Genomic DNA, 27,854 nt, shown 5'->3' with positions numbered 1-27,854 from the left:
TATGTTCCAGATGATGTGTATCAAAGACACCTGCAGGCACATGTGCTACGAGCATCGGAGGGTCTCTCTTTGGGCCTTGCTACTGTTAAACAAATGCTTCAAGGCGAAGCAGAGAAATCGTCCCGTGAAACGACCAACAATCGGCAGAAAACACAAGCACCAGAGTCCAAGACCACCACCAGTACACCAAAACGTGCTGCAGAATCTACAACAACAACCACCACTACCACCACCACAACAACAACTCCGCCCCCACCTCCTGCGACAAAGCCTGAGAAGGTTCAAGAGAAAGAGAAGAAGCCTGAAGTCAAGCAAGAGGAGATCAAAAAGAGCGAAGAAAAGAAACAGGTGAAGGAAAAGGTCCCCGAGAGTAAAGAGAAACCTGCCACTGACAGCCACAAAACTGACAAGTCAAAGGATAAAGCGGAAAAGAAGGTAGATGAAAAAGCGCAGAAAGATGGTTCGGCTCAAGATAAAACAGCTCAAAAGGAGAAGAAACCTGAGCAGGAAAGAGAGAAGAAAGAAGAACCCAGGAAAGAGACCAAGAAGCAAGAAAGTGAGGCAGCTGAAAAGGATAACAAATCTCAGAAAGACAGTCCTAAAGAGGATAAGACAGTGAAGAAGGTAGAACCCCCTACCCCTGAAGCTAAAGCGAAAGACGATGTTGTTCCTAAGAAGCAAGACGAGGCAGCCAAAAAGGAAGAAAAGTCTCAGAAAGACATTCCGAAAGAGGATAAGACAGTAAAGAAGGTAGAGCCCCCCACCACTGAAGCTAAAACGAAAGACGACGTTGTTCCACAAGAACCAGTGGTAGCGGGCATCAAAGTGAAAACAACACCCAAGAAGGATAAGGAAGCTGCTTCGGACACAGTCAAACAAACGGAGGACAAGAAAACCCAGCAAGAAACAGGCACAAAAGACTCTGCTGCTGACGGCAGCAAAACAGACCAGAAGAAACCTGCTGAGAAAAAAGACGAAAAAGCTACACAGAAGCCTGCTGAGAAAAAGGACGATAAAGCTACACAGAAGCCTGCTGAGAAAAAGGACGAAAAAGCTACACAGAAGCCTGCTGAGAAAAAGGACGAAGAAGCTACAAAGAAGCCTGCTGAGAAACAGGACGAAAAAGCTACACAGAAGCCTACCGAGAAAAAGGACGAAAAAGCTACACAGAAGCCTGCCGAGAAGAAGGACGAAAACGTTACACAGAAGCCTGCTGAGAAAAAAGATGAAAAAGTTGCGGACAAGGATAAAGGAAAATCAAAAGATGTACCAGCCAGTGAAAAGCCAGGGGAACCAGCAAAGGACAAAGCTCCAGAAGATCAGAAACCGGCAGACAAGTCAAAGGATAAGCCAGTGGAACAAAAACCAGAAGAGAAAAAGCCACCAACCCAAAAACCAACAGAAGAAAAGGTGGCTGAAAAATCAAAGGACAAACCAGAGAATACGAGGCCAACAGAAAAAGCCCAGGATAAACCAGCAGATAAGAAGCCAACAGATCAAAAACCAGCAGAAAATACAAAAGACAAACCGTTGGAACAAAAGAAACCAGAGGAAGTAAAGAAACAGCCAGAAGAAAAAGCAAATGATAAAACACAGGAGCAAAAGTTATCAGAGAAATCTATAGACAAACCAGTACTTCCAAAAACAGAAGAAAAATCAAAGGAAAAGCCAGAGACAAAACCAGTGGAAACACCAGCTGATCAAAAGACAGCAGAGAAATCAAAAGACAAACCTGTAGATGCAAAGTCACAAGAAAAATCAAAACCGCCTGTTACAAAACCAGATACAAAAGTAACAGATAAACCTACAGGTCAGAAAACAGCAGAGAAATTAAAGGATGAAAAACCAGATCCAAAGAAAACCGAGGAAGCGGTAAAGAAAGAGGTGAACCAAAAGCAGACAGAAAAGGCACAGCAAGCTGCTGATGATAAACAATCAGCACAAGAAGCAGCAGCTAAGAAATTGACAGAGACGACAGATACAAAATCAGCGGTGAAAACAGATCCCAATTATGCAAAGTCTGCAATAACCAACGCTGCTGATTACGAGATTCGTGAAAAACTGGATGAAGCTGATGATTTATTTGAAAAGGTGAGGACGTGTTTGTCATATATATATTGTTTGTCTGTTTTTTACATTTAGTCAAGTTTTGACTAAATGTTTTAACATAGAGAGGGAATCGAGACGAGGGTCGTGGTGTATGTGTGTGTGTAGAGCGATTCAGACTAAACTACTGGACAGATCTTTATGAAATTTGACATGAGATTTCCTGGGAATGATATCCCCGGACGTTTTTTTTCATTTTTTCGATAAATACCTTTGATGACGTCATATCCGGCTTTTTGTAAAAGTTGAGGCGGCACTGTCACACCCTCATTTTTTAATCAAATTGATTGAAATTTTGGCCAAGCAATCTTCGACGAAGACCGGACTTTGGTATTGCATTTCAGCTTGGTGGCTTAAAAACTAATGAATGAGTTTGGTCATTAAAAATCGGAAACTTGTAATTAAAATTATTTTTTTATTAAACGATCCAAAAACAATTTCATCTTATTCTTCGTCATTTTCTGATTCCAAAAACATATACATATGTTATATTTGGATTACAAACAAGCTCTGAAAATTAAAAATATGAAAATTATGATTAAATTTTAAAAATAAAATTAATTTTCCGAAATCGATTTAAAAACAATTTCATCAAGTTATTCCTTGTCGGTCCCTGATTCCCAAAACATATAGATATGATATGTTTGGATTAAAAACAAACTCAGTACGCTAAAAAGAATACAGATACAGAAAAGCGTTTTATCCTGCTCAGCGCGACCACTACAGCACTAATCTGGCTTGTCGTTTTCACTGCCTTTGCCACGAGCGGTGGACTGACGAAACTATGAGTATGCGGTCTTGGTGAAAAAAAGCAGTGCGTTCAGTTTCATTCTGTGAGTTCGACAGCTTGTCTAAATGTTGTTATTTCGCCTTACGCGACTTGTTTCTGTTTGTATCACTATCCATACCTCTGTGGAGTGTTGTCATTTATCTCAAGTGGTATGCTGTATGTGTGTGTGTGTGTGTGTGTGTGTGGATGCATGTTTGCATGCACGTTTCCTTGTGCTTTGATGTGTTTGTGTGTGTGCATGCATGTATACATTTGTGACAGGAATTACTTGTCTTGTTACCTTTATCTAAAATATTTATTCATCTAAATCCAAAAACAAAGAGACTGCCAACGTTCCAAAATTCAGACTCAAAAAACAAGAAAGGTAAGTTGTTGGAACGTTGTTATTGACAAAATTACGTTACAATCACAAATATTTCACCCCCACAGTCTTTTAAGTGAACAGTTTTTTTGTGACTATTTGTTTGTCTGTTCACTTAACACTATTGTGACTAGCACTGCCACGGCGTTAACGTCCTGCCTGCCCAAGCTTGCCACCAAGAAACTTCCCAAAAATCAGTAACTGTAAAGAAATCTGTCTAGCAAGCTTGAATTAAGTCCAATCACCACCAAATTTTGTGTACTAATTCAAAAATGGATGCCCAGTTCAGTCGTGCTATTTATAAGTTTGTCACGCGATTTGTTTTAGCAAAGGGGGGTGAAAGGGGGATAATTTGTGTTTTTAACGTTTTTTTGTGTGTGTTTTATTTTCCACTGCTTTTTTTAAAAGTTATTTTTTAACAGAAAGTATTATTAATAATGTTATAACCAAACAAGGTGTAAAACCTATGAATTAGCTGAAATATTGTAAACATTGTACACAGAAATAAGGAGACAGTACAAAGAAAAAAACAAGCAAATCACGCATTCACTCACAGCATCCTGACTCAAATGAAACAAAACTGTAACACTCACCAAATGATGTCTAGGTAATCCATATTGAATATAAGTCACATTTTCACAACAAAGTACCAACTGTCCACCTATGAACAATTCCAAAAGGATTTGAAGGCTCCAGCCATCCATTGTTATCAGTGCTGCCACGCCCCCATAGCTCCTGCACGATTCCGAGATACATGTTCGTCTAGCAGTATCACCCCCTACCACGTGTAGTTGCCGACTCGTACTAGCAACAACGGGACTGTTTCTTCCTCAATATCACTGCTATTATCGCTTTCTTGAGGCTAAAACGACACGATGTATCATGATCTACAGGATCCTCAAGATCCAACATCCGGAGAATCTCCTCCCGTGACAAGGCTCGCCTTCGATTCATTTTTTTTGTTCGAAAACACCACGCAAATCTGCATTAATTTGATCAAGCCGGAAGAGAAAACCACGTGTATCAAGGGAAACAACTCAATTTACTGCAAGCTTCAAAAACCGGGAAGCAATCACGAGTCGTGTACCTTGTATGTCTAATACTAAAATAGTCGCTTCCCGTCCGTGGGCGTTGCAGCGCTATTACTAATATAGTCGCATCCCGTCACGAAAGTGTTAAAAGACAGTTGGGTCGATATTTTTTGTGATTGTAACGTAATTTTGTCAATAACAACGTTCCAACAACTTACCTTTCTTTTTATTTGATTCTGTTTATTCATCTATCCATGCATTTGGTTGAGGAGTGGGTCAGAGAGGTTTTATATCTGTGCCTACGTGCATTCATGCGCTTAATCTGTTAGTATTTGAGATACCTAATGAGCTGTAAGGTTTCGTGATCGTATCAAGTTAATGAAATAATGTTGTATTCACACTACCACTGACAAGTTCAGGTGTAGTCCAGCTGACAAATGTGTGTAACTGTAAGCAATCTAAATGAGGAATAGACTGTTTATAGACATGAACCCGCGCAGCTGCTACCACTGATATATACAGTGGAACCCCCAAATTAAGACCCTCCCTGGGTATTTTCGTGTTTCTATAACCCACCGAACTCTGACATGGATTACAGGATCTTTTTCGTGTGCACTAGGTCTTAATGTGCTTGCGTTTGGACACCGAGGAGAATCTGCACACAAAGTTAACTCTGAGAAATAAATCTCTCGCCGAACGTGGGGACGAACTCACGCTGACAGCGGCCAACTGGATACAAATCCAGCGCGCTACCGATTGCGCTATGTCCCCGCCCCACTTCCTCTTTTAAGACCTTTAATTTTCTGAGCTGTGGGGGTCTTAAATTTAACCTGGGTTTCCACTGTAATACTGCGGATAACAGTTGCCCAGAGGAGGCAGAGCTTGCATCTCCGTTGCTCTAGCAAAGAATTAGGATGTAATAAGTGTCTGCCCTTGGGGTGTTTTATGTAGATGTAATCTGCTTTTTTAATGTACATAATGTTTAGTTGCACTTTAGTGGATGTGAATGGTGACATTTTTATGTCATGCTTGGAGTTGATGTACATTATATATATATATTATTATATATCACCATTTCTTAACTGATGTGAACGAGAAAAAAGGCACAGCTGTTGACGTAAGAAGGAGTTTTCAAGATGTCAATTGAAGAGTAAAGGTAGGTCGAACTCTTAAGTTTGTCAGCTGCTGTGTACAAGAGAAAATGACAGATGCTCGAGCAGCAAAGTTTCAAGAAGTTGATCGATTGAAGAGTGAAGGTGAGGGAATCCAAAAACAGGTATCATCTGTGCATATGATGTGCGCGAGCTGACTGCCTCAGACTCAATGACTCATGCTTCTAAAGATGCATGAGACAGTCAGGGTGGGCTCATGGTCACGTCTGTTCTTATCTGAATATGGACACATGTTGTCCCTCAGTCTTATAATTATCTTGACCAAAATATACCTGTTATGACAGTGTTCTGGACACTTTTGCCTGGTCCCAACAGCTTCCTTTCATTATTAGATACTAAGTATAATGCATATTATTAAAAGACGCTTTTGTTTTTATGAAATTTCAATTCTTTGCTTTCAGGAAAAATATGAAGATGCACTTCGCAAGTATGACAACATTCTTCGCAAGAACACAAATAGTCCAAGGGGCCAGTTCGGCCGATCGGAGGTACTGGATAAACTGGCCGAGCAGAGGAAAAGCAACGAACTCTTGGAGCAGTGCATCCAGGGATATGAACAACTTTTCAGCGAAACTAAAGACGCCCCGCTAGATCTGATCAAAATCGCTGGTCGACGACTCGCCAATCGGCAGCAATTTAGAGGTACTGTGGAACCCCCCTTTTAAGACCCCCCCCAATAATTTAAGACTTCCTCTACTTTAAGACCTTGCTCTTTGAGATTTTCGGTTCCTAAGCTCTGTAAATGTACCCCCATTTTGGGCGGGGATGTAGCTCAGTCGGTAGCGCGCTGGATTTGTATCCAGTTGGCCGCTGTCAGCGTGAGTTTGTCCCCACGTTCGGCGAAAGATTTATCAACTTTGTGTGCAGACTCTCCTCGGTGTCCGAACACCCCCCCCCCCCCCCCCCCCCCCCCCCCCGTGTGTACACGCAAGCACAAGACCAAGTGCGCACGAAAAAGATCCTGTAATCCATGTCAGAGTTCGGTGGGTTATAGAAACACGAAAATACCCAGCATGCTTCCTCCGAAAGCGGCGTATGGCTGCCTAAATGGCAGGGTAAAAACGGTCATACACGTAAAAGCCGTGGGAGTTTCAGCCCAAGAACAAACAAACAAGCCAACCCCCATTTTAAGACTCCCTCCTTTTTAAGGCCTGGTTTTGTCAGTTTTTTGGAGGTCTTAAAAGGGGGGTTCCACTGTACTGTGACTGCATGCATGTGCTCATTCTCCTTTTTACACCCCCGGTATAGGTTTGTGTGTTTGTGTTCGCATATAGATCTCAAGAATGAACGGACCGATCGTCACCAAACTTGGTGAACAGGTTCTATACATTCCTGAGACGGTCCTTACAAAAATTGGGACCAGTCAAACACACGGTTAGGGAGTTATTGGTGGATTAAAATTATACAAGGACTTATAGAGGGACATCTTAATGGTCAAAGGGAAATAACCATTCTCACTCAGTCACTGCCATCAACTGAGAAGGTTATTTCCCTTTGACGGGGGTGTTTTTCCTACCTCGGAGGAATTTCTTGTTTTGTCTGTCTGTCTCTCACTGTCTCACTGTCTCTCACTCTATTGTTATTTGATTTTTTGTTTAAATGTCTTCATTCTTCATATTTGTTCTTTGTTTCATGTGTGTATTATAGTAGGGACTAGCTGTAAGAAAGGACCATATATGGACCTAATGCTATCATCCCTCGGTAATAAAGTTTTCGAGTTCGAGTTTTCGAGTTCTCTTTCTCGTAGATGTTAATGATGATCGATATCACAATATCATGGGTGGGATTCTTCTGGTGTATGCTACCCCCCGCGGGTTAGGGGGAAGAATTTACCCGATGCTCCCCAGCATGTCGTAAGAGGCGACCAACGGATTCTGCTTCTCCTTTTACCCTTGTTAAGTGTTTCTTGTATAGAATACAGTCAATTGTTGTAAAGATTTTAGTCAAGCAGTATGTAAGAAAAGTCCTTTGTACTGGAAACTTGCATTCTCCCACAGTAAGGTAATACATTGTACTACGTTGCAAGCCCCTGGAGCAAATTTTTGATTTGTGCTTTTGTGAACAAGAAACAATTGACAAGTGGCTCTATCCCATCTCCCCACTTTCCTCGTCGCGATATAACCTTCGTGGTTGAAAACGACGTTAAACACCAAATACAGAAAGAATAATTAGTTTTATCGGTATACTCTTCAGCTCTAACCCCTAAGGTTCATATTATGAATACGATGATGATGATGATGATGATGATGATGATGATGATGATGATGATGATGATGATGCCAGATAGTGATGGTGATGATGATCATGGCTACGATGACAATGATGATGATGATGTGGCCGGACTGGGTGGCCGAGTGGTAACGCACTTGCGCTCGGAAGCGAGAGGTTGCGTGTTCAGGCCTGGGTCAGGCCGCAATTTTCTCCCCCCTTTCCTAACCTAGGTGGTGGGTTCAAGTGCTAGTCTTTCGGATGAGACGAAAAACCGAGGTCCCTTCGTGTACATTACATTGGGGTGTGCACGTTAAAGATCCCGTGATTGACAAAAGGGTCTTTCCTGGCAAAATTGTATAGGCATAGATAAAAATGTCCATCAAATACCCGTGGGACTTGGAATAAAGTAAAAAAAATTCCATCTCACACGGCATTAAGTCTCAGGAAACATGAATACACGCATGCAGGAAAAAAAAAAAAAAGGGTAGCGCCGTATGTATGGCAGCTCGCTTTCCCCGGGGAGAAAGCAGCCCGAATTTCCATGAGGGTAACCTCACTGGACTGTAAATCTGATCCAATCCAATCCAATCCAATCCAATCCGATGATGATGATGATGATGCCAGATGGTGATGATGATGATGATTGCTACGATGACTGTACATTTTGTTTGATGTTGATGAAGATGGGTACGATCACAATGATGATGTTGATGATGATGATGATGATGATGTTGATGATGCCAGATGGTGATGATCACTGAAGATGATGATGGCTATGATGACGATGACAATGATTGATGTTGATGATGAACTAAATTATTTCTTCACAGGATGGGGAGCAATGTCTGCCAAGACGCTGAAGCAACTGACAGAGAAATTCCCCGATGACATGGCGCTGCAGAAAGAGCTAGGCGTCAGTTACCTCATGTCTGGAAAGAACGACCGGGCCAGGGAGGTCTTTTCCAAAGTGAGTTCTGGATTTGGTTTTAATACAGTGGAACCCCCTTTTTACGACCTCCAAAAATCTGAGAAAATCAGGTCTTATAAGGCAAAAAAAAAAAATAGGTGTGGTTAAGGTAACATAGCCAAAAAAAATAGGGTAGGAAGGTAAAGCAATCACTTTTTTTTTTAAACTTTTTTTTCTAATGTGTACAAATTAAACCTACTTGACAGGGAAATAAGTGTGCGACTCGAGCGCTTTCGCTTTCATTGCGTTTTCTGCACTCGTTTTCTTTTTCTTTTTTTAAAATTTTTTTTGAGTCACTTGAGAAAAAGTGACTATGTAATCGGTCAGTGTTAGTCTGTCCGGCCGGCCGTCCTTATGTAATCGGTCAGTGTTAGTCTGTCCGGCCGGCCGGCCGGCCGGCCGGCCGTAGACACCACCTTAACGTTGGACTTTTCTCGGAAACTATCAAAGCGATCGGGCTCATATTTTGTTTAGTCGTGACCTCCAATGACCTCTACACTTTAACGATGGTTTCGTTGACCTTTGACCTTTTTCAAGGTCACAGGTCAGCGTCAAAGGAAAAATTAGACATTTTATATCTTTTCTCGGAAACTATCAAAGCGATCGGGCTCATATTTTGTTTAGTCGTGACCTCCAATGACCTCTACACTTTAACGATGGTTTCGTTGACCTTTGACCTTTTTCAAGGTCACAGGTCAGCGTCAAAGGAAAAATTAGACATTTTATATCTTTGACAAAGTTCATCGGATGTGATTGAAACTTTGTAGGATTATTCTTTACATCAAAGTATTTACATCTGTAGCCTTTTACGAACGTTATCAGAAAAACAAGGGAGATAACTAGCCTTTTCTGTTCGGCAACACACAACTTAACGTTGGGCTTTTCTCGGAAACTATAAAAGTGACCGGGCTCAAATTTTATGTGAACGTGACTCATTGTGTTGTGAATAGCAATTTCTTCCTGTCCATCTGATGCCTCATATAATATTCAGAACTGCGAAAGTGACTCGATCGAGCGTTTGCTCTTCTTGTTTTCTTTTTTTTTTGACAAATGTAAAAAAAAGTTATAGGGTCGGCCCCTAAAAATAGGGTAGGTCGGGTTACCCTAACCACACCTATTTTTTTTTAGGCCTAAAGGAGGGAGTGTTGAAATGGAGGTACATTTAGAGAGGTTATGATATGAACAGAACATCAGACAAAAATAAGGTCTTAACAAGAGGCGAAGCCTTCAAGGCTCACGTAAAAAATCGACAAACAGTAACACAAACTCAATCACTCTGTCACACATACACACACACACATACACACACAGTAAGCACAGGTGAAACTGTGCAAGAAAGCGAGACACTGGATCTGCCAACTAGTCTCGGCCCGCTCACAATAACAATGACCGAGACTTTCAGTAATTCCTTTGCGTGACGTCTAACCCTCTTACGTCATAATGTGACGTCTTCAAATGTTAAAGTTTCTATCACACACGTCAAACACTTTTGACCGAGACGTAATCTTCTTATGCGAGCTTTATCCATAGACTCGGAAATGTTAAAGTTTCTATCACACACACACACACACACACACACGCACAGACAGACAAAAGTTAGCACCGCATAGGCTACACTTACGTGAGCCAAAAGGGAGGGAGTCTTAAATGTGGGGTTCTGAAAAGAGGGGTTCCACTGTATGTATGGTCTTGGCTTAGTTCATACAGTCTTTACAAATCGTTTTTGAACACAGTAAGAACGATACAGTAGCCTGCCCCGCCTTTGAAGACTGCCAAGCGTTGAAGAACATCAGGCCTTAAGAAAGGAGGGAGTCTAAAAGTGGAGGGCAGTTTACAGACTTTGTGAATGAAAAATATGTGAAAAGTGGGTCTTGAAAGGGGGGGGGGGGGGGGGGGGGGGGGGGGGGGGGTCTTCAACAGGGGAGTTAATTCCACTGCATGTTATTTGTTCAGTTTATACAATCATTACACACACAGAAACAACAAAAATGAGGATGACGGCAGAACTGTTTTTTTGATTTTTGTCACTTTGCTTAGACTGCTCAGTGATGCGATTAACATTAGTAGTTTCTTGTATTTTACTGCTTGAGATCTGACAGTACTGACTGACTATTAGGGTTTAACGTCCTCTTAGACCAACTGGTCTATAATGGGACAGGTATTGGTAATACGCTGAAGATATGGTGTGATACTTTGATTCGAACAAGCCCGCTGTGGCTGTCTTCTTCAACACACCAGCATTGGGTTTGTCTCGTCAAAGTATCGAAATACAATCATGATAATCAGAGACGAGAGATGATGCATGCGTGTCTTCGTGTTTTCCAAGCCCTGAGACTTTCGCTGTGAACGTGGGATCTTTTTCGTGCGCATGTGTGCACACGGGGGTGTTCGGACACCGAAGAGAGTCTGCACAAAGTTGACTCCGAGAAATAAATCTCTCGCCGAACGTGGGGATTGAACCCACGCTGATAGCGACCAACTGGCTACAAAGCCAGCGCGCTACCAACTGAGCTAGTACGTCCCCGCCCGTCTGACAGTACGTATAGTTGCATGGAAATATTGGTACAAAAAATGCTGATTGAGACCAAACAAATTTAACCATCTGCTTAGTGTAAGAAAATGAAACTGGAAGCTTATAATCTCGAGATCAAACAGTGATTAACCTTTGTTGAAAATTCCTGTTCCTCACAGAATAAAGTGTGTGCTCCACAGGTTTTGAAGGTGCAGCCTGACGATGGGTTCGCCAAAGTTCACCTGGGTTTCATCATCAAGACGCAAGACAACGCTATGGAGGCTGCCATTCCCCTGCTTCGGGCAGGCATCGACAGCGGCGAGAAGGGAACACAAGATGGCCGATTCTTCTTCCACCTGGGGGACGCTTATCAGAGGCTGGGTCGCGGGGATGAGGTAGGCGTCTGCGTCTGTTGGTTCAATTTAGTTTTGCATGTGGTGGCTATAGTTTAGAAATGAAATGATTTCAAGGTACTGCACAACCATCCCTTTTCAGGCCACCTCTTGTAAGCGACCACCTGACAATGGCATTGACAATTCTTTTTTTTAATGAGGGTAAAAGATTAAGCAGTAATGTGCTTTTTTACATCTAGCCTTCGCCCTAAAGGGGAACAAATAAAAACAAACCAAAACAAGTGGCGTAAGGCGAAATTACTACATTTAGTCAAGCTGTGGAACTCACAGAATGAAACTGAACGCACTGCATTTTTTCACAATGACCGTAGTCCGCCGCTTGTGCAAAACGGAGTGAAACTGACGCGCCTGTTCAGCGCGGTAGTGGTTTCGCTGTGCTGCATAGCACGCTTTTCTGTACCTCTCTTCGTTTTAACTTTCTGAGCGTGTTTTTAATCCAAACATATCATATCTATATGTTTTTGGAATCAGGAACTAGTGGTATTTACATTCTGATACATTGAGTCATTTAGAAAGTTTGCAAGTGAAACACGCTTAATTTAAACATATTTCTCTTTTAATTCAAGCTATGATTCAACAATAATTTTAGAATATAACTCCTGAAATGATGAATTGAAAAGCAGCATCAGAAGACTGTGTATAGCATTAGCAAGGGATATAACTCTGGTGGTTTCTATTTTTGTCTAAACCTTCTTTTTTTATAACCTGAGCAGTTAGCCCTTTTGAAGGTGTTGAATTGAAACAAACTGACTTGAAACTTGTTTCTCATTTGGTTCAAGCTATGGTTCAACAATTATTTGAGAATATACCACCTACAAGGATAAAATCGTAAGCTACAAGTAAAGATGTGTAGTACAAGGGAGGTGACTGTTATTTTCTGTGTTTGCTTTGTTTGCATGGCGATTTTCCTTTAATGCAGTAAACATTTGTTTTAAAGTTTTTGTTTAAGCGGCTTAAGCGCTTCTAAAGCCCTTCTTGAAATTTGTTTACCACTTGTTTGTGTTGACCCCCTAGCAAGAGTGATGCAACCAAACACCTCTTCAAGTATAGAAGTTTTTGATTTTGTGCATTCATCCCCCCCCCCCCCCCCCCCCCCATAGTGTGTACTGTTTTCAGTTTTAAAGCCAGGAGAGGCTTAAACAGCAACTCTTGAATTGCTAAAAATTCACTTTCAGCTGGTTAGTTACAAAAACCTTCAAGTTTACAAGATTTTTTACTTTTGTGCTGCTCTCCAATTTTAAGATTTTGTTTAAGCTTATAGGAGCTTCTTAAGGCCCTTCTTGAAATGTGTTTACCACTTGTTTTTGTAGACCTCCTAGCAAGAGTGATACAACCAAACATCTTCAAGTATAGAGGTTTTTGATTTTGTGCATTCTCTCCTCCCCCCCCCCCCCCCCCCCCCCCCCTACCCCGGCCTTCCCTCCCCCATTTCTTGTTGTTTTTGTTTGCTGTTATCAGTTTTAAAGCCAGCAGAGGCTCAAATAGCCCCCTCATGAATTGCTAAAATTAATTTTCAGCTGGTCAGTTACAAAAACCTTCAAGTTTACAAGATGTATATATATATTATGCATCTCCAAAAAGCTTGTTTGTTCTAAAATTTACAAGTCGTTGGAGTAAGTTTTAGAACTGATGTTGTTAAACGTGATAGACCCTTTTGGAAGTTTAATAATTCACTGTTGACAGACATGGAATTTGTAAATATAGTGAAGAAGGTTATTGTTGATGTAAAGATACAATATGCTTTACCTGTTTATAATGTGGACAATATTGACTTGATTGACGATGATGATCTACAGCTATTGATTGATGATCAGTTGTTTTTTGAGATGTTGTTGATGGAAATAAGAGGTAGATGCATTTCATATTCCTCATATAAAAAAAAGGAAAGTAACAGAAAAGAAAAAGATCTTCTTTCTCAAATATACACTTTGGAAAGTAACTTGACAGAGTATAATATTCAACTTTTAGAGCAAACACGACAGGAGTTAAGTCAAATAAGGCAGAAAAAAGTGGATGGTATGATAATTAGATCCCGTGCGAAGTGGATTGGAGAAGGGGAAAAAAATACAAAATATTTTTGTAATTTGGAGAAAAGACAGTTTGTTCAGAAGTCCATGTGTTTTCTGCAGAAAGATGATGGTGAAATTATTCATGATAATGCTTTAATTGTTAAGGAAGCACAGACTTTTTATGAGGAATTATATACTTCAAGAGAAGCCGAACTGGTAAATCAAGAGATTGATGAAAACCTGGCTCATCCTGTATTAACAGATGCTGAGAGTAAACAATTGGAAGGTAGACTTACTCAATGTGAGCTACTCAAAGCTGTGAAAAAATTAAACAACGACAAAAGCCCAGGATCAGACGGGTACACTGCGGAATTCTTCAAGTTTTTCTATTCTGACTTAGGAAAGTTTATGTTACGGTCTATAAATTGTGGATTTGAGAAAGGAGAAATGTCAGTGACTCAGAGACAGGGCGTTATAGTATGTATTCCAAAGGAAGGGAAAAATAAAACACTTTTGAAAAATTGGAGACCAATTACTCTGTTAAATACGGTCTATAAGATTGCATCAACGTGCATTGCAGAACGGTTTAAACGTGTTTTGCCAAATCTGATTCATGATGATCAAAAAGGCTTCTTGAAAGGAAGATATATTGGTGAAAACGTCAGATTAATATATGATACCCTGTTCTACTCAAATAAACATAATATACCTGGCCTACTTTTGATGGTCGACTTTGAAAAGGCTTTCGACAGTGTTGCCTGGTCATTTATTGAAAAATCTTTGAGCAAATTTAACTTTGGAAATGACATGAAACGATGGATTTTTACTTTTTATTGCAAAATTAAGTCCTGTGTTTCAGTCAATGGTCGGTATTCAGCATGGTTTAATGTAGGTCGAGGCACCCGGCAAGGGGATCCGCTGTCACCTTATCTATTTTTGATTTGTGCTGAAATATTGTCTCTTATGGTACGCCAGAACAAAAAGATTGGTGGTATGAATATTCTTGGCGAAAATATTTTATTGTCACAATTCGCTGATGATACCAGTCTGTTTCTTGATGGTACAGAGCAATCTTTTTGCGAAAGTATAAAAGTGTTACAACATTTTGCATCACTGTCAGGTCTGAGAATGAACTATGATAAAACAATTGTAGTTTGGTTAGGACCTTTAAAGTTTAGCAAAAGAAGATTTTTGCCTGATATGAATTTTACCTGGAACCCGGATAATTTTAAAGCACTTGGCGTTATTTTTTCGGTGAATATATCCGAGGTTGTTTTTCTTAACTATAGAAATAAGTTAAAGGAAATTCAAAAACTTCTGAATTCATGGACCAGAAGGAACCTGACACCTTTTGGTAAAATAACAGTCCTAAAAACCTTGGCTATTTCCAAATTGACACATTTGTTTACTAATTTACCTGATCCAGACGAACAGTTTATGATGGAGTTAAATAATATTTTTTTCAAATTTCTTTGGGATGGAAAAAGAGATAAAATTAAAAGAAGTACGGTCACCCAACCCTATGAAGATGGAGGATTAAAGATGGTTGACGTGAAAAGTTTTCTGTCATCTCTAAAAATCGTTTGGTTAAAAAGAGTTGATGGCCTTACTGGATTAATATCAAGATTATTGTTTAAAGCATGTCCATCTGTTACAACAATTAATATGAGAGGAGAGGAATTTGCAAATGTTTTGATGCAGAGAATGGAAAACCCGTTTTGGACCAATGTTTTTAAACATTATAAGAAACTACATGGAAAATGTGACCCTATAACCTTTAACGATTTTGTATCAGAATGTTTACATTATAATGTTAATATTCGGAGAGATAAAAAGACAGTGTACATTCAAAATTGGATCGACAATGGAATAGCTCAGATTGGTCATATTTTGGGACAAAATGGATACTTATCCTATAATGCGTTTAAAATCAAATATCCAAATGTGCGAGGCGATTTTGTATTGTATCAAGGTGTAATCCAGGCTGTTAAGAAATATCAGAGAAAAATCGGCTTAGAATTTGATAAACATTTTATTATGACAGAGCCCATTGTGTGGAAATGTATTTGTAAAGGTAAGACACAACTTATTTACAAAAAACTGATTGAACATACTACGGTCCCAAAATGTATCGAAAAATGGTCTGAATCTTTAGACTGTTTGTTAGATAAGAAGGCTATTTTTCAACATGTTTTTAAAACAACAAAAGACACTTGTCTGAGATGGTTCCAGTACCGATTATTGTACAGAATTTTGCCCACAGAAAGGTTTCTATTTTTGCGAAAAATTGTGGATACGTCATTGTGTACATTTTGTGGTAGAAATGAAGAAACCCTTTTACATATGTTTTGGGAGTGTGATAAAGTGCAGACTTTTTGGATAGAATTTGTAAATTGGCTAAAGGCGAACTGCACCCATTGCAACAATTTAAAACTGTCTAAAGAACTGGTTCTTCTTGGAGTGGCGAACAATGTAGTCACCGATAAAGCTTTTGATGTGTTATTAATCTGTGCCAAACACCATGTATATATTTCCAAAATGAACAAAAAGACCCCTCATTTTCAGACATTTAGTAGAAACTTTAAGCAAAGATTTATTTGTGAAAAGTATAACGCAGTTGTGAATAATACAGTAGATAAATTCTACAAGGATTGGCGCCTGTATATGCACGTTTTGATGTAACCCTTAGGTTTTTTCGTTCCTAAAACCTTTTGATAATGCGACCACCAAACCACTGAACATCCCCCCCTCCCCATTCCATCCTCCCACCCCATGTATGTTGTAATTGTCCAAGTGTGTTTTTCTGTTATATGTTTCTGTCCTTTCAGTTAGGTGATGTCCTGTAATGTACAGCATATATACATGTAAAAAAAAAAAAAAATGTACAAAAAGAGAATAAAAAAAAAAATAAAAAAAAAATTTACAAGTCGGGAGAGGCCACCTAAAATGCTAAAAATCATTTTCAGCTGGGGGGCGCTGCCCCCCTAGACCCCCCAGCAAGGGCGCTGCCCCTGCACCCCGCCGGAACCTTAGCAGGCCCTTGGACCCCGGCCTTCCAAAATGTTCAGTCCTGGCAACATTTTGGGCTCCCACCCATGCATGCAGTGCAACTTAGATCCCTTTTAAGACACCCCCCCCCCCCCCCCCCCCCGTTGTTTTAAGACATTCCCCCTTTTCTTAAGACCGTAATGTTTCAGATTTTCTGTTCAGAAAGTCTGTTATTTTACCTCCATTTTAAGACTTCCTTCTTTTTAATATTAAGACCTACCGGCACAGTTGGCCTAGTGGTAAGGCGTCCGCCCCATGATCGGGAGGTCGTGGGTTCGAACCCCGGCCGGGTCATACCTAAGACTTTAAAATTGGCAATCTAGTGGCTGCTCCGCCTGGCGTCTGGCATTTTGGGGTTAGTGCTAGGACTGGTTGGTCCGGTGTCAGAATAATGTGACTGGGTGAGACATGAAGCCTGTGCTGCGACTTCTGTCTTGTGTGTGGCGCACGTTATATGTCAAAGCAGCACCGCCCTGATATGGCCCCTCGTGGTCGGCTGGGCGTTAAGCAAACAAACAAATTGTTTTGAATATTAAGACCTGATTTTCTCAGAATTTTGGAGGTCTTAGAAGGGGGGTTTCACTGTGTCACAATGGCTTACATTTTTTTTCACTCTGTTTCATCCCCCCTGCGGGTTAGGGGGAAGAATTTACCCGATGCTCCCCAGCATGTCGTAAGAGGCGACTAACGGATTCTGTTTCTCCTTTTACCCTTGTTAAGTGTTTCTTGTAGTCCATGTTTGTAAAGATTTTAGTCAAGCAGTATGTGAGAAATGTTAAGTCCTTTGTACTGGAAACTTGCATTCTCCCAGTAAGGTAATATATTGTACTACGTTGCAAGCCCCTGGAGCACATTTTTGATTAGTGCTTTTGTGAACAAGAAACAATTGACAAGTGGCTCTATCCCATCTATCCCTTTCCCCGTCGCAATATAACCTTCGTGGTTGAAAACGACGTTAAACACCAAATAAAGAAAGAAAGAAGGGGGGTTTCACCGTGTCACAATGGCTTACATTTTTTTCCACTCTGTTTCATCCCGTGGAAAGGCTAGAAAACTGTTCAAGCACGGAGCAGAGATTGGCTTGTTCCTGTCACCTGACCAGCGCTCGCTGTACAACGTCAAGACCTTGACGGGCCGACCTTGGTGGACGCCTGAGCAGAGTGGCTATCAGCATTATCTCAAGGTCAGTTGTGGGGTTGATAATTATTTTGTTAAATTTACTTTACAATGTTATCGCACTCACAGGTGGGTGTTGTTGGACCTGATCCTCTACTGTTATCCCAAAGTGTGTACTTGTGTAGTTATTATATATTTGTCTGTTCATCCACTTCAAAAGTCCCTAAGCTGGATTTCTAGTGAAAGTTTGATTTTGTCAATAAATAATCGTCCCATAGATTAACCACTCTTGTTCCTTTGTCCTTTATTTTGGAACATAAGCAGTCTTATCTGTTTTTGAACAAAATTTCATTCTTCTAATCTTCTTTTTTTTTTTCCTCTCACAGCTTTTGGAGGACAACTGGCAGACGATCAGAGAAGAGGGAATGAAGCAGCTGGACGTAAAGACAGGGCTCTTCAAACCAGAGGCAGAAAACCTGAGAGAGAAGGGAGACTGGAAGCAGCTCACCCTATACCAACAGGGTATGTGATTTTTGGCTCACGTAAGTGTAGCCTATGCGATCGTAACTTTGTCTGTCTGTGTGTGCGTATGTGCGTGCGTGTGTATGTCTGTGGTAGAAACTTTAACATTTCGTCATTTGAAGACGTCACATTATGACGTAAGAGGGTTAGACGTCACGCGAAGGAATTACTGAAAGTCTCGGTCATTGTTATTTTGAGCGGGCCGAGACTAGTTGGCAGTTGTGTCCCTGTAAGTAGGCTACATGCAGACAGACAGATCTAGATCTAGTGTCTCGCTTTCTTGCACAGTGTCACCTATGCTTACTGTGTGTGTATGTGTGTATGTGTGACGGAGTGATTGAGTTTGTGTTACTGTTTGTCGATTTCTTACGTGAGCCTTGAAGGCTTCGCCTCTTGTATGTACATGTATTTCACTATTTGTATTTACTACTGGATTTCAAGCTTAACATTTTCCACCCATTTTCAATGTTTTCCAAGCTCCAAGAATCATACTTGAGAACACCAGATTGTACAATTTTGCATCTGATTTCCATATTTGCTGGTGGGGGGGGGGGGGGGGGGGGGATCAAAGGGGTTAGCTTGGCAATTTTGTTTTAGCTGTGTGTTTTTATTACATTTTCATGATTTCATGTCTGATTTTAATGTAATGTCTTTGCTTGGTGCAATATTTTCAAACGCTGGGGGGTAGCTCTATTACTGTGTTGTGTATCAAGAATAATTAAGGTACAGTGGTAGTAATACCTGCAATGTAAAATCTCTCAAATGAGAGTACACCTCCTAATAATGGACACCTTCAGTTGTCCCTCTGTCTCCAAAAAAACTTACAGAATAAAGTATCCCTGCTATGAGAGGTTGGTCGGCTGGTTAGTGGAGTTTTTTATCGCCTCTGCAGCAGATATTGCTATATGTTTGGATTAAAAACACGCTCAGAAAGTTAAAACGAAGAGAGGTACAGAAAAGCGTGCTATGCAGCACAGCGAAACCACTACCGCGCTGAACAGGCTCGTCGGTTTCACTGCGTTTTGCACAAGCGGCGGACTACGGTCATTGTGAAAAAATGCAGTGCGTTCCGTTTCATTCTGTGAGTTCCACAGCTTGACTAAATGTAGTAATTTCGCCTTACGCGACTTGTTGAGACCTGATTTTCTCAGATTTGTAGGTCTTTCAAGGGGGTACGTTCCACTGTATTGTAAAATACTGTCACCAGGCTACAACATTTGTAATTGTGGTGTGTGTAGGTCGGCGGAACAAGGGCGTGTGTGAGGTGGTGCCCAAGACGTGTGAACTCATCGAGCAGATTCCTGAAGCCAAGGGCTGCAAGAGAGGACAGGTACGTGCTGTCAGGCATGGGAATGGTCCTCTGACCCGCTCATTTCAGAGGTTTAGAAATGATATTTCAGAGGACAAAAAGTCAAAACTTAAACATTCACAAGAGCGTTTTTGACTCACATGCGAAGCAAAAGTGAGTCTATGTACTCACCCGAGTCGTCCGTCCGTCCGTCCGTCCGTCCGGAAAACTTTAACGTTGGATATTTCTTGGGCACTATTCAGTCTATCAGTACCAAATTTGGCAAGATGTTGTATGATGACAAGGCGCCAAAAAACATACATAGCATCTTGACCTTGCTTCAAGGTCAAGGTCGCAGGGGCCATAAATGTTGTCTAAAAAACAGCTATTTTTCACATTTTTCCCATTTTCTCTGAAGTTTTTGAGATTGAATACCTCACCTATATATGATATATAGGGCAAAGTAAGCCCCATCTTTTGATACCAGTTTGGTTTACCTTGCTTCAAGGTCAAGGTCACAGGAGCTCTTCAAAGTTGGATTGTATACATATTTTGAAGTGACCTTGACCCTGAACTATGGAAGATAACTGTTTCAAACTTAAAAATGATGTGGGGCACATGTTATGCTTTCATCATGAGACACATTTGGTCACATATGATCAAGGTCAAGGTCACTTTGACCCTTATGAAATGTGACCAAAATAAGGTAGTGAACCACTAAAAGTGACCATATCTCATGGTAGAAAGAGCCAATAAGCACCATTGTACTTCCTATGTCTTGAATTAACAGCTTTGTGTTGCATGACCTTGGATGACCTTGACCTTGGGTCAAGGTCACATGTATTTTGGTAGGAAAAATGTGTAAAGCAGTTCTTAGTGTATGATGTCATTGCTAGGTTTAGTTATTTGACCTTGAGGTCATGTAAAGGTCAAGGTCAAGCGTGTGAGTCGTATGGGCTTTGCCCTTCTTGTTATGTGCTCAAATCGCTCAAGCGTCTTTAAACTGAACAGATCTGAATGCGGAAAAGATTATTTACTTTAGCTCGTTTTGGTGAGCTAAGTATTTGATTTTGATACTGATCCACTTTCGACCAACTTGCTCTGGATTTGGTCTAGAATACGTAGATTTTGATCATGCCTTTAAAACATTTTCCGGACCCCCCTTAATTTCAGAGGTTTTTACTCTCAGCCACTCTCATTCTGTGTGCTGTGGTATTTGTTTGTTTGTTCGTTCATGGGCTGAAACTCCCACGGCTTTTACGTGTATGACCGTTTTTACCCCGCCATTTAGGCAGCCATACGCCGCTTTCGGAGGAAGCATGCTGGGTATTTTCGTGTTTCTATAACCCAGCGAACTCTGACATGGATTACAGGATCTTTTTCGTGCGCACTTGGTCTTGTGCTTGCGTGTACACACGGGGGTGTTCGGACACCGAGGAGAGTCTGCACACAAAGTTGACTCTGAGAAATAAATCTCTCGCCGAACGTGGGGACGAACTCACGCTGACAGCGGCCAACTGGATACAAATCCAGCGCGCTACCGACTGAGCTACATCCCCGCCCGTGTGTTGTGGTATAAACTGTGTTGTGATATGGTGTTAGGGTGAGGAGAACTGTGTTGTTTGGTATGCAGCGAAAGCCCCTTTGGATGAACCCCTCAAGTTATCCCATTTTACATTTGGTCAAAGGTTTTACTAAATTTTTTCATATAGACTGCATGGGAATCAAGATGAGAGTGCAGGTGGTGTATTTGTGTGTGTGTGCCACAGGGTATCAGCAAATTATGTTTTGGTGAATAAATGTAGTGTGTTCAGTTTCATTCTGTGAGTTCGGCAGATTGACTAAATGTATTAATCTCGCCTTACGCGACTTGTTGTTCTTCTTGTGAGTTCGTGGGCTGCAACTCTCATGTGCACCCGTATGTTTGTGCATGTATGAGTAGGCAGCTGGTATGAGTATGGCTGCCCCCACCCCCATTCCCCTTTAATAATAATAATAATAATAATGGACATTTGCTATAGCGCATAATCATGTACCAGCTTTCTCAGATTAACTCATCATAATTAAGTTCTGTAATTTTTTCTTTGATTTACAGCCTCAGTTCTACTGTACAGTGGAACCCCCCTTTTAAGACCTCCAAAAATATGACAAAATCAGGTCTTAAAAAGGAGGGAGTCTTAAAATGGGGGTAAATTTACAGAGGCTATGAACAGGAGGTCTGAAAAAACAGGGTCTTAAAAGGTAGGGAGTCTTAAATTTGGGGTTCCTCTGTATTTGGTGGTGATGTTTGTTTTCGGATTTTGCTGAACTGTTGGGCATTGAGGGTGATGGCGTGTGTATGTGTGTTGACCAGGGCTTCTCAATAGATAATTGTATAATTCAAATGACTTGATATTTTCTGCAGGTGAAATTCTCTGTCATGCATCCTGGTGTACATGTGTGGCCTCACTGTGGTCCCACTAACTGCCGCATCAGAGCGCACTTGGGTCTGGTGGTACCCGAGGGGCCCAGGATCAGAGTGGTCAATGAGACCAGGTAAAGGATTTGAACCCTTTTATTTCATTGCATGTACTTCATTATCCCAATGCTGGAAAACTTGGTCTCGTCCTCCCAGTGGAAAGCTAGCAGCAACAAGAGTCGCGCTACCCAGGTGTGTGCGTGTTTAGGTGTAATCAGCCACCTGAACGTAGGGCAGAATGATGGAGGGCTTTTACGAGCCACTGTGGTGACACGGGGGTGGGACATGGATACCGTCTCTGAGTCTGCACCTTAGGATCACAAGTCCAGTGATCTACTAACTGAGCTACCTGGCCCCCTAGGTATCTGGGCTTGGGTGCTAGAGTGGGTCTTCCCCGGACATGCATATGACACAACACTCGCATGCATGCATGCATACATGCGCGCACACACGTTCACACAAACACATTTACATACACACAGCTTGCTCCTTTGTGCTATTGTTGAGTTTCTCCTCTGAGCGATGCGATGTAGTGATGAGAAACAATTTTCTATCTTTGTGTTCTTTTTAATATTTGTGTTCGTTTTAGTATTTGTGTCACGTGGTGAATAGAAGGTATTTATTGCCATTTCTGTCATTATAATACTAAAGGTATTACAAACAATTTGAAAAAAGATATTTTCTTTTCAACTAATTTCTTTGTTGAAAGACATGACACATCCTCTGGTGTCCATCTAACAAAAGTTACACACACAAGGTAAACAATCAGTTTATGCAGGCATTCCAAAGTGAACATTTGGGAAAGATGTCCATTAATTGAATCAAAACGTATTGCTTACTAGATGATTACCCGCTTCGCCGGGTGGATCGCGAGACGGAGTATGCAGCGTGGCGGTTCGCCGGCTTAGAGCACGTGTTGACGTGATTGACGCCACACGAAGGAAGGGAGATAAACGCGCAAAACACTGGAGAAGATAAGGAAGAGTTACTGGGAATGGATCTACAGAAAAACCAAAATCGGTTCACCGCGCCGCGCTTAGAGCACGTGTTGAAAATTTTCATCGACCAGATTGTGTCCGGGGTCTACCTGAATATGCCCACCAAATTTGAAGCAGATCCATCGAGAACTTTGGCCGTGCATCGCGAAGTGACAGACAGACAGACACACACAAGCCGTATATGGATATAGAAGATTCTAGGTTAAGAATTTAACACAGTATGGCATTGTTCCACTGGGTCTAACTTTGGAAAATGACCTTTATGCTTGGGCCCTTTTTTCAGGACATGGCAGGAAGGGAAGTTCATCATCTTCGACGACTCGTTTGAACATGAGGTCTGGCATGACGGGGAATCTGTGCGAATGGTTCTTATTGTGGATTTCTGGCACCCCGAGCTCACGGAATTCGAGAAACGTACATTGGCGCCCATCTAAGTGACAAATATGTGACGGGTTTGAATTCGGATGTGAACTGTGTGAATGATTTTTTCTTTAGGGTGTTGGGTAGCAGTTTGTATGTGGTGTAAGTTTGTTTGATTCTGTTTGTAAAATTATGCATTTTATTTTTTATTCTAATTGATTTATATAGAGCATCTAAGATATATTACTTTCCCAATGTTAAATCATGTTTTAAGAATTCTTAATTGTGAAACATCTTAAAATGGTGGTTGTAACATACCTGACAATATTTTGCTTTCTCACATGAAATCATTTTTCAAAAACGCTTATTTGTTCAAAATAACTTTAGAACAGGTGTTACATTTTGCCTTAGACAGGAATTAATTGCTGTGGAATTGTTATACTTGTGTAAGTAGTCCAAACAACAGTTCAGATCGACCCACTCATTCTGAGCTGCATCTTGATATTAGTACTGCTGGGCAGCAAAAATAGGACACTACATGTACTGGTTGTGTGTAAGTGGATAAATATATCGAACTTGTGAAAGTTTGTGAAAAGTTTATTTTCTGGACCAAGCAGCTTCTTCTGTGATGTGTGTATATTGCACAGAGCCTGTATGTGTGCTGAAACAGACAGTCAGCATGCATTATACCGTTATGTTAACTGTACCATAGACCTATATTATAAATATAGGGACTGAGTGACTGTACTAATGTTGAGATGCATGAGTGTATGCATGTTTTCTAGTGTGAAGGAGTTTATCGCTGTTGCTTAGTTATAGTTGACTGAAGCTTTTAATTCCATTCTTTTTTAATTGGTTTATGTGAACTGATGCCTTTTTCTTTTCTGCCAGCTTGATTGTGTGTATTTTTTTCCATAAATTTATGTGTGGGACTAAAATATATTGATCACTTACAAAGAAATAAAATTTAAATTTAAAAATTAGAAGAATAAGAAAACAAAATGCTAAAGTATGACTTTTAATTACCAATTGATTGCTCTTCTGGTGTGTAATAATAAAAGTATTTTCCATTTCCAGTATGTCTACTAGAACCTGACAATCAAAAATATACGTGCGAAAAACACTATACGCAAGAATACGCTAATGGCCCCAATTGTTTAAATCAAAACAACTCTTGTGCAGTATGTTTTGCAGTTTAAATGGTAAATGTTTTCTTTTATGGGTCTTTGCCACAGGTTGCTTACTCTTAAACAAAATAACATGTGACAAATTACTGCTCAAAAAGTGACGCAATGTCAGGCAATAAATTGGTACTGAAATTTAATATAAGCATGTAGATAATAGTCACACGGTAGCTCAGTTGGTAGAGCACTGGACTTGTGATCGGAAGGTCGCAGGATCGCATTCGGGCCGGGACGGACACGGGTCAACTTTATGTGCAGACCCAGAGACGGAAGCCAAATTGTCCCACCCCCGTGTCATCACAATGGCACGTAAAAGACCTTGGTCATTCTGCCATAAGTGCAGGTGGCTGAATACACCTAAACACGCAGACACCTGGGTAGCGCGACTCCGTTGCTGCTAGCTTTCCACTGGGAGGAAGCGACCCGAATTTCCCAGCGATGGGACAATAAAGTAATGAAAATGAAATGAAATGAAATAAATGTGTTTCATTGTTTGCTTTTTTTTTTTTTTTTTTTTTTTAAGCCCTTTTTGTGGCAATTCACTTTGCTTTTTTGGCCAGTTTCATTCTCCATTGTTTTTGTATGCTGGCAAAATTAAGAAACTTACAGCTAAAAGTTTGACTTTGTGTTAAAGAGTTTTTTTTTCTCTTTTGCTTTGGTTTGAGGGCAAGTATTATTCAAGAAGTTCTTTTGGATTTCTGTCACTGCTGAAGCTGATGTAACTTGTTTAAACGTTTAGTCCATACCGCTTTGAAAATAATGCAGAAGGGGTCTAAGTCGACCAAAAGTGGGTGCATATTCCCTACCTGTAGGTGCTTTTTTTCTGGCGTTTTTTCTTTTGGTCCACGTATATCCAAATACGCTAATGAAAACATACACCAGATTTATTATGAATAATAATTATTGGTTGCATCTGCTGACATTATGACTGTCAATTCTGGAATAAAAATGCAGCTTATTGGTTATTAATATTACTGCATCTAAGTAATGATGTGGCTGCAGTCTTTACATGTAAATGGTACGTTGTATACAACATCATCATCAGGAGGTGTTATACTTACATATCGAATATGTGTTGTCAAACATTATTTGAGAAGCATGGATAATATGTGGAATGCATTATATATAATCAAATGCAGTTTAATGCACCTGTATTGTATAAAAAAAATACATGCATGTTTTCAAAAAGAATAGCACCTGGTGATATGGCTCTGCGTAGTCGGCTGGACGTTAAGCAACAAATAAACAAACAAACAAAAATAGCACCTGGCACTTACATGAAATTCTCGTAGAGTTATTATGCTTTTGGTGCTTTCGTTTTTGGAAGTAATATAACCAATGAAGTTGTGTTTGTAAGAATTTGCAATATATCGTAAAACTAATTTTAAAAAAAGGCACATTTTTTGCAGGTAAAAGGGAAACGAATATTGACTACAGCATTTCCAAGATGCCATTTCAAATTAGACACGTTGTTCAAATGCATACAGGCACCAGACCATCACACAATTTTTGCCTTCAGTTGCTGGTTCATCAGACACAGAAAAACATATCTGCAGAAATGAGACTTAAAGTTGTACTTGTTAAGAGTGAAGAAATGATGCAGTACCATGTCTAATCGAAATTGGACACTTAATGTGAAAGAATAAGAGATTAAAGGGGAGCACATCAAAATTCAAAATCAACGAAATCACCTGCACTCATCTTTTTACATTTAGTCAAGTTTTGACTAAATGTTTTAACATAGAGGGGGAATCGAGACGAGGGTCGTGGTGTGTGTGTGTGTGTGTGTGTGTGTCTGTCTGTCTGTGCGTGTGTGTGTAGAGCGATTCAGACTAAACTACTGGACCGATCTTTATGAAATTTGACATGAGAGTTCCTGGGAATGATATCCCCGGACGTTTTTTTTCATTTTTTCGATAAATGTCTTTCATGACGTCATATCCGGCTTTTTGTAAAAGTTGAGGCGGCACTGTCACACCTTCATTTTTCAATCAAATTGATTGATATTTTGGCCAAGCAATCTTCGACGAAGGCTAGACTTCGGTATTGCATTTCAACATGGAGGCTTAAAAATTAATTAATGACTTTGGTCATTAAAAATCTGAAAATTGCAATTAAAATTATTTTTTTATAAAACGATCCAAATTTACTTTTATTTTATTCTTCATCATGTTCTGATTCCAAAAACATATAAATATGTAATATTCAGATTAAAAACAAGCTCTGAAAATTAAAAATATAAAAATTTTGATTAAAATAAAATTTCCGAAATCGTTTTAAAAACAATTTCATCTTATTCCTTGTCGGTTCCTGATTCCAAAAACATATAGATGTGATATGTTTGGATTAAAAACACGCTCAGAAAGTTGAAAACGAAGAGAGGTACAGTAAAGCGTGCTATATTGCAGCACAGCGCAACCGCTACTGCGCTGAACAGGCTCGTCACTTTCACTGCCTTTTGCACTAGCGGCGGATTACGGTCATTGTGAAAAAATGCAGTGCGTTCAGTTTCATTCTGTGAGTTCCACAGCTTGACTAAATGTAGTAATTTCGCATTACGCGACTTGTTGGTTTTTGGGTTGGAGGTACAGTGGTACCTCTCTATAACGATTTTGAAAATGTAACCGAAATTCGGTTGTTATATGGAGGGGTCGTAACATGGAGGATTGGTTTATGTCCGGGTCCGTCAATGATCAGGAATGACATGGGCGTTTTGATTGATGCCACCCACAAAGTAATGTTATTCTTTCCTTAAAACAGTTATGGTAAACAGTTTTCTATTCAATTATTTACCCACACATAGTTGTCTTGCTTGTTTAATGAAGCCCCGTAACTACTCGTGGGTTAAGGGTTTGCAAATAAAATCACTCTGAGGTCGAACGAAAGTATGCGGTCCCAAAGCATGCACATGCATCGATCTCGATACCAGATTATAATCATAGTCATGCAGAGATTTGGTTATAAACAAAGAAGTGTCCCAAACGCTTGTTTCAAAAACTTGTAAGCCTTTGCAGACGTTAAGAACCGCGGCAGTGTGTTGAAACTGATGTAAAATTGTAGCAAAAAGCGTCAGTTTTCACAATAAAACTCGCTCATTCACGGGACATAACTGCACTCCGAACTGTCCACAGTGTTGAGCAATTTAGGTGACTACACTACTGACACCTTCAAACTTCATTGCCTGAGGAGAGTTTATTGATTCAAACGAACGCGTGGTTCTATATCGCGTTACTCGGTCATGGATCGGGGAAAGCAAAAAAACAGTTCCAGATTTCGAAACCATGTTCATTAGCCATTGTTTTTAGCAA

The 27,854-nt window shown here is 40.4% G+C and overlaps 1 protein-coding gene across 1 annotated transcript; it reads left to right on the top strand.

Annotated features, from left to right (window-relative positions):
- Positions 1–27,854, top strand: LOC138980063 (aspartyl/asparaginyl beta-hydroxylase-like). The gene is made up of 9 exons (XM_070352861.1): positions 1–2,091; positions 5,862–6,102; positions 8,502–8,638; positions 11,351–11,545; positions 17,666–17,803; positions 18,123–18,258; positions 19,497–19,588; positions 21,951–22,081; positions 23,286–27,854. Exons 1-9 carry the CDS (start codon positions 94–96, stop codon positions 23,434–23,436), a joined length of 3,219 nt encoding a protein of 1,072 aa, XP_070208962.1. The 5' UTR covers positions 1–93; the 3' UTR covers positions 23,437–27,854.

Source organism: Littorina saxatilis, linkage group LG11 (assembly GCF_037325665.1).
Source record: "Littorina saxatilis isolate snail1 linkage group LG11, US_GU_Lsax_2.0, whole genome shotgun sequence".
Taxonomy (NCBI): domain Eukaryota; kingdom Metazoa; phylum Mollusca; class Gastropoda; order Littorinimorpha; family Littorinidae; genus Littorina; species Littorina saxatilis.
The sequence above is the reverse complement of the archived record's forward strand: the minus strand, read 5'-3'. Positions and strand labels throughout refer to the sequence as shown.

Coding starts and splice junctions, on each gene's coding strand:
- LOC138980063 (XM_070352861.1), top strand. CDS start 94: ATGCTTCAAGGCGAAGCAGAGAAATCGTCCCGTGAAACGACCAACAAT. Junction 11,546..17,665: donor GGCTGGGTCGCGGGGATGAG/GTAGGCGTCTGC, acceptor TCCCGTGGAAAG/GCTAGAAAACTGTTCAAGCA. Junction 17,804..18,122: donor GCTATCAGCATTATCTCAAG/GTCAGTTGTGGG, acceptor TTCCTCTCACAG/CTTTTGGAGGACAACTGGCA.